Source organism: Halichoeres trimaculatus, unplaced genomic scaffold, assembly GCF_033239565.1.
Source record: "Halichoeres trimaculatus isolate MK-OKI-2021-1 unplaced genomic scaffold, fHalTri1.1 fHalTri1_scaffold_11, whole genome shotgun sequence".
In the NCBI taxonomy this organism is placed as follows: Eukaryota; Metazoa; Chordata; class Actinopteri; order Labriformes; family Labridae; genus Halichoeres; species Halichoeres trimaculatus.
Window position 1 is genome coordinate 9,629,379 of NW_027437189.1, and position 11,561 is coordinate 9,640,939.

The 11,561-nt window shown below is 39.9% G+C and overlaps 2 protein-coding genes across 3 annotated transcripts in view; one reads left to right on the plus strand and one right to left on the minus strand.

The window, feature by feature from the left end:
* On the minus strand, nt 1-4,802 carry LOC141798976 (glucose-induced degradation protein 8-B homolog). Of its 2 annotated transcripts, none has more exons than XM_074680986.1 (5): nt 4,783-4,802; nt 2,162-2,291; nt 1,773-1,969; nt 1,290-1,487; nt 1-1,101 (listed from the first exon to the last, which is right to left on the minus strand). In XM_074680986.1, the coding sequence occupies exons 2-5, from the start codon at nt 2,277-2,279 to the stop codon at nt 928-930; spliced, it is 687 nt and encodes a 228-aa protein (XP_074537087.1). In that variant the 5' UTR covers nt 2,280-2,291; nt 4,783-4,802; the 3' UTR covers nt 1-927. The 2 variants fall into 2 exon arrangements, with proteins under 2 accessions (XP_074537087.1, XP_074537086.1); XM_074680985.1 differs by lacking the exon at nt 4,783-4,802 and adding an exon at nt 2,665-2,760 and having other exon boundaries at nt 2-1,101.
* dnah12 (dynein, axonemal, heavy chain 12) overlaps nt 4,457-11,561 on the plus strand; it is a 25,599-nt gene continuing 18,494 nt past the window's right edge. Inside the window, exons 1-19 of the mRNA XM_074680987.1 lie at nt 4,457-4,573; nt 4,772-5,017; nt 5,167-5,254; nt 5,341-5,367; nt 6,162-6,351; nt 6,426-6,492; nt 6,587-6,745; nt 6,862-7,057; nt 7,215-7,403; nt 7,501-7,654; nt 7,739-7,830; nt 7,935-8,113; nt 8,207-8,342; nt 8,442-8,567; nt 8,665-8,799; nt 10,662-10,855; nt 10,936-11,179; nt 11,268-11,453; nt 11,545-11,561. The exon at nt 11,545-11,561 is cut by the window's right edge and continues 184 nt beyond it. Of these exons, the coding sequence (XP_074537088.1) occupies nt 4,788-5,017; nt 5,167-5,254; nt 5,341-5,367; nt 6,162-6,351; nt 6,426-6,492; nt 6,587-6,745; nt 6,862-7,057; nt 7,215-7,403; nt 7,501-7,654; nt 7,739-7,830; nt 7,935-8,113; nt 8,207-8,342; nt 8,442-8,567; nt 8,665-8,799; nt 10,662-10,855; nt 10,936-11,179; nt 11,268-11,453; nt 11,545-11,561 (2,609 nt within the window). The 5' untranslated portion in view covers nt 4,457-4,573; nt 4,772-4,787. The remainder of the gene's footprint in view (nt 4,574-4,771; nt 5,018-5,166; nt 5,255-5,340; nt 5,368-6,161; nt 6,352-6,425; nt 6,493-6,586; nt 6,746-6,861; nt 7,058-7,214; nt 7,404-7,500; nt 7,655-7,738; nt 7,831-7,934; nt 8,114-8,206; nt 8,343-8,441; nt 8,568-8,664; nt 8,800-10,661; nt 10,856-10,935; nt 11,180-11,267; nt 11,454-11,544) is intronic.

The window sequence follows — 11,561 nt, forward strand, 5'->3', positions numbered from 1 at the left end:
CAGACCCGTGCTGTTTAAAAATTCACTTTTATTGCAAAATAATATCCCAGCAAAAAAAGCACATCAAATTTGCAAAAAGAGCTACTTATTCCATACATGTAAATAATCCATCTGTAAAAGTATCTCCATGTCTGCTGACATAGATGTAATGTACTCATTCACATCTTGTATAATCAGTGATAGAACAGTATGAATCTGAGGCTGCCTTTACGCTTGCAGTCACAGTACACCTCGATGTCTGAAATCATTCCAGGAATCTTGCTTTGTTCAACTTATCTGCTACTGTAATGTATAACTCAATATTTCTTTTTTGAATCTTTGTTTGCCTCTACGTCAGCATGTATTTGCAACATTTCAAGCAGTAATGCATTATGAATCTAAAGCTGAATTTCACTGTCAGTGTCACAGTAGTTTAAAACATCCCAAGTATCTTGCTCCAGCTATTGCTGTCACACAAAGCACTAACTAATCAACTACCAGCTGAAATATTTATGCTTTTTGTACGCAAAAGTCTGTTTACTTGTGGCAGTGCACACTGCGCTAACAATTTTCCTGAAACATCAAAGTATGCCTGTTCGTAGTGGTCACACACCAAATGTGACAGCCTAATTTAGGCTTTATTCACATCCTCTTATGCAAGCAACTTTCCCTGCCAACAGACAGAAAAACTAGTGAACTAATCTTACATAAACAAGTATGTAAATAATAATACCGAGTAACGTTATGGTCTGCATATTATTTTAACATGAGAATTCATTTTAAAATGCCATCAATCCAGTCTTCACATTCTACGTTATCTAAGTATCAAAAAGCAACCCTTACAAAAAGAAAAGGTTGAACTTTCTATGAGTCAGTTTGTGGGGGTATAAATAGATAAAGGAAATGTGTCCATTTCGTTAGGCTGCAGTATGTTTTCACTCTGGGTCCTTATTTGGGGTCTTCGATGGTTCCCTTGCTGAGGTCTGTCATTTTGGGGTACTTCACTTTTTTCTGGTCAAGTTCATTTTGAGCCCACAGCAACAGCTTCAGGAGCTTGGCCAGCTTGGGTGTCGACTCTCTGTTTTCGTAGTCCAACACACACTGATTCACTTCACTCCATACCTGTACGGCAAACACAAAGACAAGTTAATACTTATATACTTTTTGTATCAAAATTAAAATTAATGAATAAATCCATGTTTTTTTGCAGTTTGAACTGAACAATTCTACACACTTAATCCTAAATGATGTTGAAAAATCATGGAAAAGTGTTGCCTGAAACAAAGGTCTGCTTTTTGCTTCAACCCTACCTTTTGTCTCTGCATCATATTGAGCAAATCTCCAAAAGGCGAGTCCTCTGGGTTGTCAAACGCCAGCAGGGCCAGTGTCCTCTCCATCTCAGTCAGACATTCTCGGCTCTCTTCTCCCTGCTCTGCCAGCTGAGACTGGGCAAATTCAAGGGCTGCTTCAGTCTCCCTCAAACGGATCAGCTCGATTAGATGCTGCTGCTGCAGATGCAAAAAAGGCATGAAATGTACAAGGAAGAAAAATATTAAAAGATGCAAGACACAGCAAAAACCACAGAAAGCCAAAGGGAAACGAGAGATATTTGACACAAATATTGTGCAAAACATGAAAAAAGCACATAGACATAAAATGTGATTTAAAAGTCATATTTACTTTAATTTTGTTGTATTTACTATTCGTAATTTAGTTACAAAAGTGCTGAACAACAAGGAGGCAACATGCAAAGTTTTCTCATATCATGCAAAGCCTTATTCCTGTTTCATTACCTGCAGGTGGAAGTAGAGGTAACGGTTCGTGTCCAGCAATTCTGGATGCAGACTGTTGATCAGTGCGATGGCATCCTGGATCTGTCCCTTTAAGATCATCTCTCTGATCTTGATTCTTTCGTCCAGGGAATCCAAATCCACACTTGGCTCGATCCCAGATTCCATCCTAAACTTCTCCGCTGCCTCCTTGAAGCCCTCTGTTGGAAAGACAGTTTAAATTTTGCACCCTGACAACTGGCAACTATAGAAGTTTGTTTCCACCAGGTAAATATAAAGTTGGAAAAACTGTCAAAAATGTAAGATTTGCTTTTCTTTTTTTTTTTTTTTACCTGGCGGAAACGGGCTACCATAGGGAGCTACGGCTGTTAAAAAAAATGTCGGAAGCTCACCCGTCACAAGGTAGTTCATTATGAGCCTGTTCATATCCGCTCTCTGAATATGGACATTGTTGAGTTTATCCATCCACTCTTCCCTTGTTATGTCCTCCGGCTTCTCTGCATAACTCATTATGATTAAATCCTAAACGGGCACAGAATGGATGCATTGTTAGCTGACAGAAATGCATTTCTTGGATTTTAACAATAATTTAGGAATATTGGAGTGATTGTAATAATTGCATACAGATGTAACGGTTCTGCTAACTCGCTATTCAGTTTGACAACAACACAGCACCGGAAATCCAACATCAAAACAGTTCGGGCCTATGGTTAAAAGCATAACATTAAAGCCTGACTTTCGTCAACACAAATCAAAACAAAGACAACGCCCCCCTTTCGGTTTATTAATAACGGAAAATCCCACCAGGAGTTGGCTAAAGTCTATTTAGTTCTCTAACATCCAGATATGCAATTAAAGTGCAATGCAGAAACAGAGACTGCTGAGTTTATGTTACCTGAAAAATCTGTCGCTACTTTCCAGCAGTAGCTAGCCTGCCAGCGGAAGAAAGCCTCTCCTTCCTCTTCTGTTTCCGGTTTCATGTAGAACACAGCATGCTGCTGCCCCCTAGAGTATATTACTGAGATTGTCTAAATTACTACCAGCGCAGCTAAATATCCATATTTTGTAACACTAAATAGATTTCCTATAATAATTTGAAATAGTTAATTCAAAGTTTACTATGTTAATATTTTATATCAGAGCAAGTAGTCAATAGATCTCCTGACACTTGACTAAGAACATTAGTTTGATACTGTACTCAGCATAAAATTGGGACTTCTGAAATTTTATTTTTTATTTTATTTATTTCATTTTTTTTTTACCTCCACATGAACTGTATGACATAATTTTGTTTATCCTGTTGTGTATTTAAGACGAGGGACAGACACTTCTTTACTGACTATGCAACACATGATTTTTCCCTTGCAAGGAAAGACAAGACAAGACCCCTGAATAGTACATTGTGCTTTACTATAGAGTTAAATATAAATTTAACAATATGAAAAGATTCAAGATTAACTTCATTGTCTCACAAAGTGAGAAATTCATTTTGGGCCAAACACCCATGCTGCAGTCACATCAGACAGCACATCATACACACATAACACAGAATACCTAACAAAACAACCACATAATGCCATTACAGTATGAGGGAATACAGTAGTGAATACATAATAGCAAATAAATACAACCAGTTAAAATAGATGAATAAATAGTAGGGGAGTTAACTGTGCAAAAGAGCTAACTGTGCAAAAGTGCTACTGTGCAAAACGTGCAAAAATCAGAGCACTGGTCTCAACTGTTCTGGCTGACCATTTTAATAGATGCCGGGATAAATGAATTTTTGAATCTGTTTAGTCTACAGTGAGGAACTCTAAATCTTCTTCCAGATGGTAGCAGCTCAAACTCACTATGTAGAATGTGTGATGGATCATTGATTATTTTATATGCCTTTTGCAGAGGGGCCTGATCATAGATAGTCGGAAACTTGCTCTTTGACACCAGTAATTTTTCCAGCACTATGAATTAACCGAGATAGTTTGTTTCTAAGCTGAACAGAAAGGTTCCCAAACCAAGCTGTTATGCTGTATCTGATGAGACTCTCCAAGACAGCCTTATAAAAAAATCAACATAAATTTTTGATCCACACCATGAATTCTCAGAAGTGCAATCGTTGTTGTAATCTGCTTACTGAAAAGTATTGCATTTTACCCCATTATCAAGTCCATTTAAGAATAAAACTGATAAATAAGTTGTTCAGAGTATGGTGAAAACCATCCATTAACATGTGAATATAGTTTGCTGTGATGTTTATTTTAACTTTATTCTTAATGCTTCACCTTAAATATATCACTGTTATTCATTTGGAATAATTTGGCTTTCTGTGAAAACTTCATTTAACTTTAAGAGCTTGATCCAAAAGGCAAATTGGCTGTTTGTTGTTTTGTTTTGTTTTTTTGTTTTTTTTGTTGTTGTTGTTGTTTATTTTGTTTATTTAAAAGGATCCCTATAACTGACGCCAAGACGACAGCTAGTCTTCCTGGGGTCCAGACAAAATATACAACACACAATTTACATTCTCAATTAAATTACAGGATAAAAATGAAAACACTATTCACTGTTCCAGACTGCTAAACTGTGGGCAGAATATGATTCCGCACAATTGAAGACAACAAACATCAAGGTGAGCGACAGGTGGATTTAACTCGGCCCGCCTCCCAGCAATGCCTACCGTTTACTGTATCCATGGTTACGGCAAGGCTAATAACTTTAGCCTCAACGTCCCCGGGGATGCAAATTTGTCGGAGTTTATGTTAGCTATTTGTTTATTCACCATACCGCAAAGATATTGAATGAAGGAAAGGGTAAGTCTGTTGCCACTGTTGTAATTATTTTTCCAGAATCAACATTTAACTTAAAAGTCTGTGTCAAAACATTAGCGTATTTAACGTCTCATGTACGCCATGAAGCACAACTCTTTGCTAACTACGGTTAGTTAGCCTTGCGTTGAAACACAAAAGGTCTAACTTAGCTCATTTTATTTTAACATATCTTATTTAAAGTGTCTCCTTACCGGAGATGGCCACCTGTCCCGGAGTTTTGAAAGAGACAGCGGTGAGGGGCACGTCGAGGGTTCCAGTCCTGCCCCCCATTGAAGGCCCACAGCAGCAGCAGCAACAGCAGCAGGACGATGAGATTGCACAGGCCACGGCAGCAAAGGAGGAGATAAAACAGAGGATATGTGCTCAGAGGAAACTGTTGCGTCGCAGAAGGAGTAAAGTGCAGCAAGAACAACTCCAGAAGATACTGTAAGTTTTCAGCTCAGCTATGGCAGCTACTTTTAATCAGTATTTTAGCAATAGACAGGTGTAAAAGAATGATACCAGCATTTAAGGGATACAAGCATGATCACCAGGGTTTCTGCATTGAGATGACTTTGTTCACTTAATTTTGACAGGGTGTCTAAAGCAATGAAAGCCTACAGACAGACCAAAGAGAGGGAGGCTCTGCGCAGCCAGTCTCCAGAACCACAGCTGCCACCTTCTGTATGACATTTACCAATCTATACATATTAAGCCCAAAACCTACAGAATCGGCTGCAATGTGACGTATTTTAACAATTGTTTTACAGATGCTCAGTGAGGAGCGAAAGCGTAGGGTAAGTTAGTTTATTGGATTAACTCTGAACTCTTATGAAATTATCATGTAACTTTATGACATACCACTCTTAAAGGATAAGTTTGGTTTATACAGCTTTTACATTGTTTATAGAATGAAGTAGAACAAAATACTCACCCAGAAGGCTTTCCTGATCCAAGCAGTGCATCAGGAGATATTTAGATCCAAAATCATGCAGTGGACGTCCGTATAATGGGATCCATCGGGGCATAGACAGCAACACTCCTAAAACTGCATGTTTTTCACCAATTTTCCATTATGATCCGCTCCGGGTTAGTCCTCTGCTGCAGTCTGTGTCACTCCAGACAGCGCTTTGTGGCTGTACTGACCTCTGAACTGACAAAGACTTTGTTTACGTTTGCCCCTCAAAGAAAGGAGGAAGTGGAGTCAGCTCTCCAGAGAGTACTGCACATGCGCGAAGGGGCAAACGTAAAAAAGTCTTCGTCAGTTCATAGGTCAGTACAGCCACACAGCGCTGTCTGGAGTGACACAGACTGAAGCAGAGGACTAACCCGGAGCGGACCATGATGGAACATTGGTGAAAAACATGAGTTTTTGGACGATTAATGCAGTTTTAGGAGTGGGGCTGTCTATGCCCCGATGGATCCCATTATACGGACGTCCGCTGCACGATTTTGGATCTAAATATCTCCTGAAGCACTGCTTGGATCAGGAAAGCCTTCTGGGTGAGTATTTTGTTCTACTTCATTCTATAAACAATGTAAAAGCTGCATAAACCGAACTTATCCTTTAATTTGCTTAAACTCATTGCAGATAAACTACATGTTCCTGAAGCGCTGTGTGGAGAGCAGCCCAGTAGCTCCAATCCAGCAACACTGGTTAGACTCCATAGTTTCCCGTCTCTCACCAAAACTGCGAGAGAACCCTGAGACCAAAAACCTGTTACAAAAGCTCTGTAAAGAAGTCAGTGATGATTTCCACAGAGTGATTGTCCGGCACACAGGTACTGCAAGTTACATTAGTGAGCTTATGTAGAGCACAGGTGAACCTTGCTTATGTCACTATCATCCCATTTAGTGGACACAGTACTGAAGAATCCTCAGAAAGAAGGACATGACGGCGAACAGACAGCTTCACAATCAAAGTGAGGGTCTTGAAAAGTAAAATGGTTGCAGGAAAACGAAAAGAGTTGGTGTTTTGAATGCCTTTTTCTGAAAAACATTTCAAATCTTTTGCAGAATTCTTGATTTCCCCCAACCTCATCATGACAGCTTTATCAGAAACCGCAAGCTTTTGCAAAAAAATCTGCACATTCTTCATCCAGTAATGCAAACCATCCTCAATATTGGCCACACAACATTCTCTCCACTGACCCTGGTTGACCTTTCTAATTATCAGTAAGAGAAGACAACACATGATCATGAAACTGCAAAATTAAATGCACAGCCATGGTTTTTCATATGATGATTCAAGATTTTGACTTTTGATATATTTTTGACCTGTTTTGGTTCAGAGCTTCGGGACCTGTAGACTGTAAGAGCCTTCAGAACAAAGTGGCTGTACAGTGTAAGAGGACAGAGGACCGTATCATGAATACATGGTTTCCTAAAGTCATCAGCTTGTTAACAAGTAGGGAAACACTGGAAAGAATTAAAGAGGAGAAACAGGATGCCTTCTTCAGATGTGCATCGGTTCTTATCTCAAATCAGGTGAGATTTTGTTGACCTGAGATTTGCAGAATGAATAACTGTTGTTTTAAAAAAGTTAGTCATACTTAAATACTGTATTGTGAAACAGAAGGAAAACCTGCCAGGAAGTAGGATCTCTTACACATGCCAGTAACATTTGTCTCCTTTAAATTTGCAGTTGAAATCCATGCTCCACAGAAGTATGGAGGAGTTTGTTAGCCTGTTTGATCCAAACAGTGGCCACAGCCTGCCTGTCTTCCGCATGGCCTTGACGTTTGATGATGAAAAGATGGAAATTTATCCTACCTTACAAGACCTGGAAGCCTCTGTTTTTGACATCCTTAATGCCATCACACACACACTGCAGGTGAGATTGTGTGGAACAGCAATTTAAAGGAACACTTTGACATTATTTCTACATTATTTCTAAAGTTACTTTTAATATCTTTGACCCTGACCCACAGAGAGTACAAACTGTCCAGTCATGGCTGACGCAAAGCTCATCTTCTGTTGTGGATGCTAAAGTTGCTGATCACATCCTGGCACAGGCGAAGGCCACTGTGAAGACAGCTGTTCACAAGAACCTAACAGACCCTGACAAACATTTCAAAAACTATGGTGATGTTTCCAGAATCATATTTCATCTGGTTTTCTCACAACTCTGACTGAATTCCTTGCTGATTTTTCTGCTCTGTTTTGCAGTTGATAAGTATGATTGGTTAGTCAATGGAACAGCAAAGGCTAGAGTGGAAAAGTTCATGAAAGAAGAGCACTCTTTTGAGGAGTACACTGAAGTAAGAGGCAGATTCAATTTTAAGCTGCATATGTTTTATAACTTCTGTGGCATTTCTCCAGTTCCCCAACGACTGTCAAAGTGTAATGTTTCTTCTTTTTAAAGCTAGTGGAGGAGTTTTGCACTCTGTCAAAGGAGATTATCGGCCTACCAGCCAAAGCCCACTTCACAATGGTCCATCTGGACTGTGAAGAGCTGAAGCAGGGCCTGGCCAACAAAGCCAAAAGCTATGCTGAAATACTCCTAAAGAAACTCATCAGCGACCACCGTGGGCAAAATCTACAGTGAGTCACTTCTTGTAGCATCATTTTGAAAAGCCTCCCGTTTGTGCTCAGAATGCTCAGATTTTCTCAGTTTCTTTTTGTGTCTGTTCAAAGGATCTGCTCTGAATTTGAAACCATCAGAGAGAACGCTCTGAAAGTACCAGAGACGACAGATGCAATGACTCAGCTCATTGATTACATTAATCAAATTAAGACGAAGGGTATTGAAGAGCTTAATGAGAAAATAAAGGTGACAAACCCTGTTATTGCCTCTACTTGTTTCAAACACAACTCTATTTGCAAGTCTTACATCAGGTCTGAACTAATTTATTTCCACATGTCTCAACAGGAAAGCTACTGCAGACTGATTTACCTCCTGGATGTCTTCATCATAGATGCACAGGATCAAGAACTTAATTCTGCTGTCTTCCTCTGGCCGCAGAAAATCCACCATGTCTTTGAGCTCAGTAATGAGGTAGCACTCCTGTCTCAACCACATCTGACATTATGTTATCCCCCCTCCCCCATTAGATTACCTGACTCTGTCTGGATGGTTTGGTTGGTTTTTTCAGGTGCTGCAAAAAGCCAAGCAAAAAGGAGAAGAGGAGTTGATAGCCAAGAGAGAAAGATTGATGGCAGAGCTGGAAATGTTGGGACGCAGGGCCGAAGAGTTTTCATGTTGCTCTGAGCTGGAAATGATGCAGCAGGTACAGTGTACCCTTACAAAAAGAGTTCTGACTCTGTAGGCAAAGGATAACATAGTCTCTTTATATCAGGGTGATCTTATGTTATAAGGGGCCGTCAGGGACATTTTCTTATGGCGCATACTTTTACACCTCTTGGTCAACAGTAGCCACGTATACATGTAACCAAATATTCTGCTTGCATTCGGTTTATTTGCTCAAACAGAAAAAAAATTAACCTTTGCATACACCTCATTCCGAAAGAAAAGTGCCAATCTGAACAGACATTTAATCGGTTTCACAGAGGTGAAATATTCCTTTCCCCAAACCGATTGAGGTATCATGTATCCACTCAAACGGAAAGTTATCATGGTGCGTTCTTTCAGCGCATGCTCAGATATGTCGTAAGACGCAACTAGAGACGTTCTTTGATAAATCACGTTATGTTTACGTTTTTCTGCGCATGCCCCATTGATTATTCTGTTTGATTATAGCAGCGCATGTAGACCAGAGATTGGAATATTACTTTCCATGTATACTATTGTTTTCGGAAAAGTCATTCAGAAAGATTCCATTCAGAAAGACAAAAAACTCCTCATGTAACCGTGGCTACTGTCCCATGTATTTGCTTTCCAAATGAATATTGTTCAAAAAAAGAATTACTAATTGTATCTGTTGAATCGAAATGAAACAACACCACAGCCTGATAACTTAGCATAAAAAAGGAACAGGAGAAAAATAGCCTTGTTCTCAACTTAGTAATCAAAAATTATTTACAGGCATGACTTAATCTCCAAGACATTAGAATAGAAAGAATAGAATAGAAAACACTTTATTTAGAAATAGAAATAGAAAATACTTTATTTATCCCCGAGGGGAAATTCAGGAGTCACAGCAGCAATCAAGAAAACGAAAGTAAGAAAGTGTATAGAAAGTGCAAAAGGGTCCACAAAAAAATAGACGACGACAGCCCGTCCACTACTCTCCAGCCCAGCCAGTCTCCACCTCCACAGGGTCCAGGACTGAGCTTCTTCAGCAGTCTGTTCAGTCTCTGTCTCCTGGGTCCTGTCTGCCCATAGCAGGCGAAGCTCCTCCAATGTGGGGCCGGCGTCCAATGTCAGCTCCGTCAGCCACGTCCATGAACAGCACGATGCCACTCTGCCCTCCAATAGCCCCTCTGCCGCTGGGCTAGCCCAGCTAGCTCATCCATCCCACCGGAGATAGATCCCACGTTCCCAACAACAAGTTGGAAGGACAGGTCCACGTCGTCACCTCCCAGCTCACACCCGAGAACCAGCACATCGTCCTCACCTCCTCCTCCTCAACTTGAGGGAAATCATCAAGCCTTACACTAGTTAGCATTGACATGCTACAGGCTGCTAACAGCTAATGTCACATGTAAACAATGCAGCCATGGTTACATGTAGGATCTCCAGACAAACACAGGAGAAAAGTAGTAAAAATATCGCTGAAGCCACAAAAAAAATAAAAATAAAAAAAAAATACACATTTTAATCCCAAATTGTCTCACATATAACCCCCTATTAAATGTTGATGCATTTCTAGAAATAACATGAAGTGGAAGTGAGTTTTATGTAAATTGATTTTGATATTTTCTTATTTTTCAATTTAGAAAAAGAGCTACTGTTGCTGTCCTGCTTCATCAAATAATTGAGAAAGCAAATCATTGCAATTGGAAGATGAAAAAGAGTGTGCTGAAAACAGATATAACACAGAAATAGGCTCTTAAAGTTCTTGTTCTTGTGCATCACAACAACAACAAGAGCTATCAGTACCTGAAGCACCAAACAGAGAAATGGTACTGTGGTTGTCAGCAAATTTATTTGATCATGTTTAAAATTACTCATGTTTCTTCTTTTGAGCAGTATATAATGGACGTCAGAACAGTTCAGAAGTTTCTCCAGGAGGCTGAGGAGGCCATTGCCCAGATTAACAAGGAAGAGGAGTTTTTTGAAAAGGAGCCAACATCTTACCCACAAGTTGAAGTCATCAAAGACAGCATTGAACCATATCATAAGCTGTTTGGACTTGTCCTAAAGTGGCAGCGCACAGAGAACAGGTCTGAAAACACTCTGGCACACACTGTTTAACTGTAATCAGAAGTTACATTATAATCTGTCATTGTATTCTCGTGAATAGATGGATGGACGGTTCCTTCCAGGACCTTGATGGTGAAAGCATGGAAGGGAAAGTGGATGAGTTCTTCAGGGAACTCTTCAAGATGCTGAAGTTTTTTCAGCAGAAACAGAACAAAGCTGAGCAAGAGATGGAGAAAATGGTTGGGACAACTAAGCGGCGTGGTAGTGTGGATAGTCCAAGGAAGCAGGAAAGCCCGGCAGTCCTTTTGTGCTCCACTATTCTGGAACAGATCAAAGATTTCAAGGTTGTGTGCGCAGTGATATTTAAAAGAAGTTCAGAATAGAAAGTCTTTCTCTTTTGATATTTAACAATTATGTGAATTGTTTAAACAGAACCATATCCCTGTGGTTTCCATTTTGTGTAATCCGGGAATCCGAGATCGCCACTGGGACCAGATGTCAGATATTGCGGGATATGATCTTACCCCTGACTCTGGCACTACTCTACGTAAAGTTCTCAAACAGAACTTGACCCCATACCTGGAACAGTTTGAGTCTATCAGTGCCGCTGCCAGTAAAGTGAGGACTCCCAAAACACGTTTCCAGTTTTTGCTAAAACGTACAAGTCAAAGAGCTTACTACTCAATACCTGCTTCATTTTTCTTAACAGGAGTTTTCCCTGGAGAA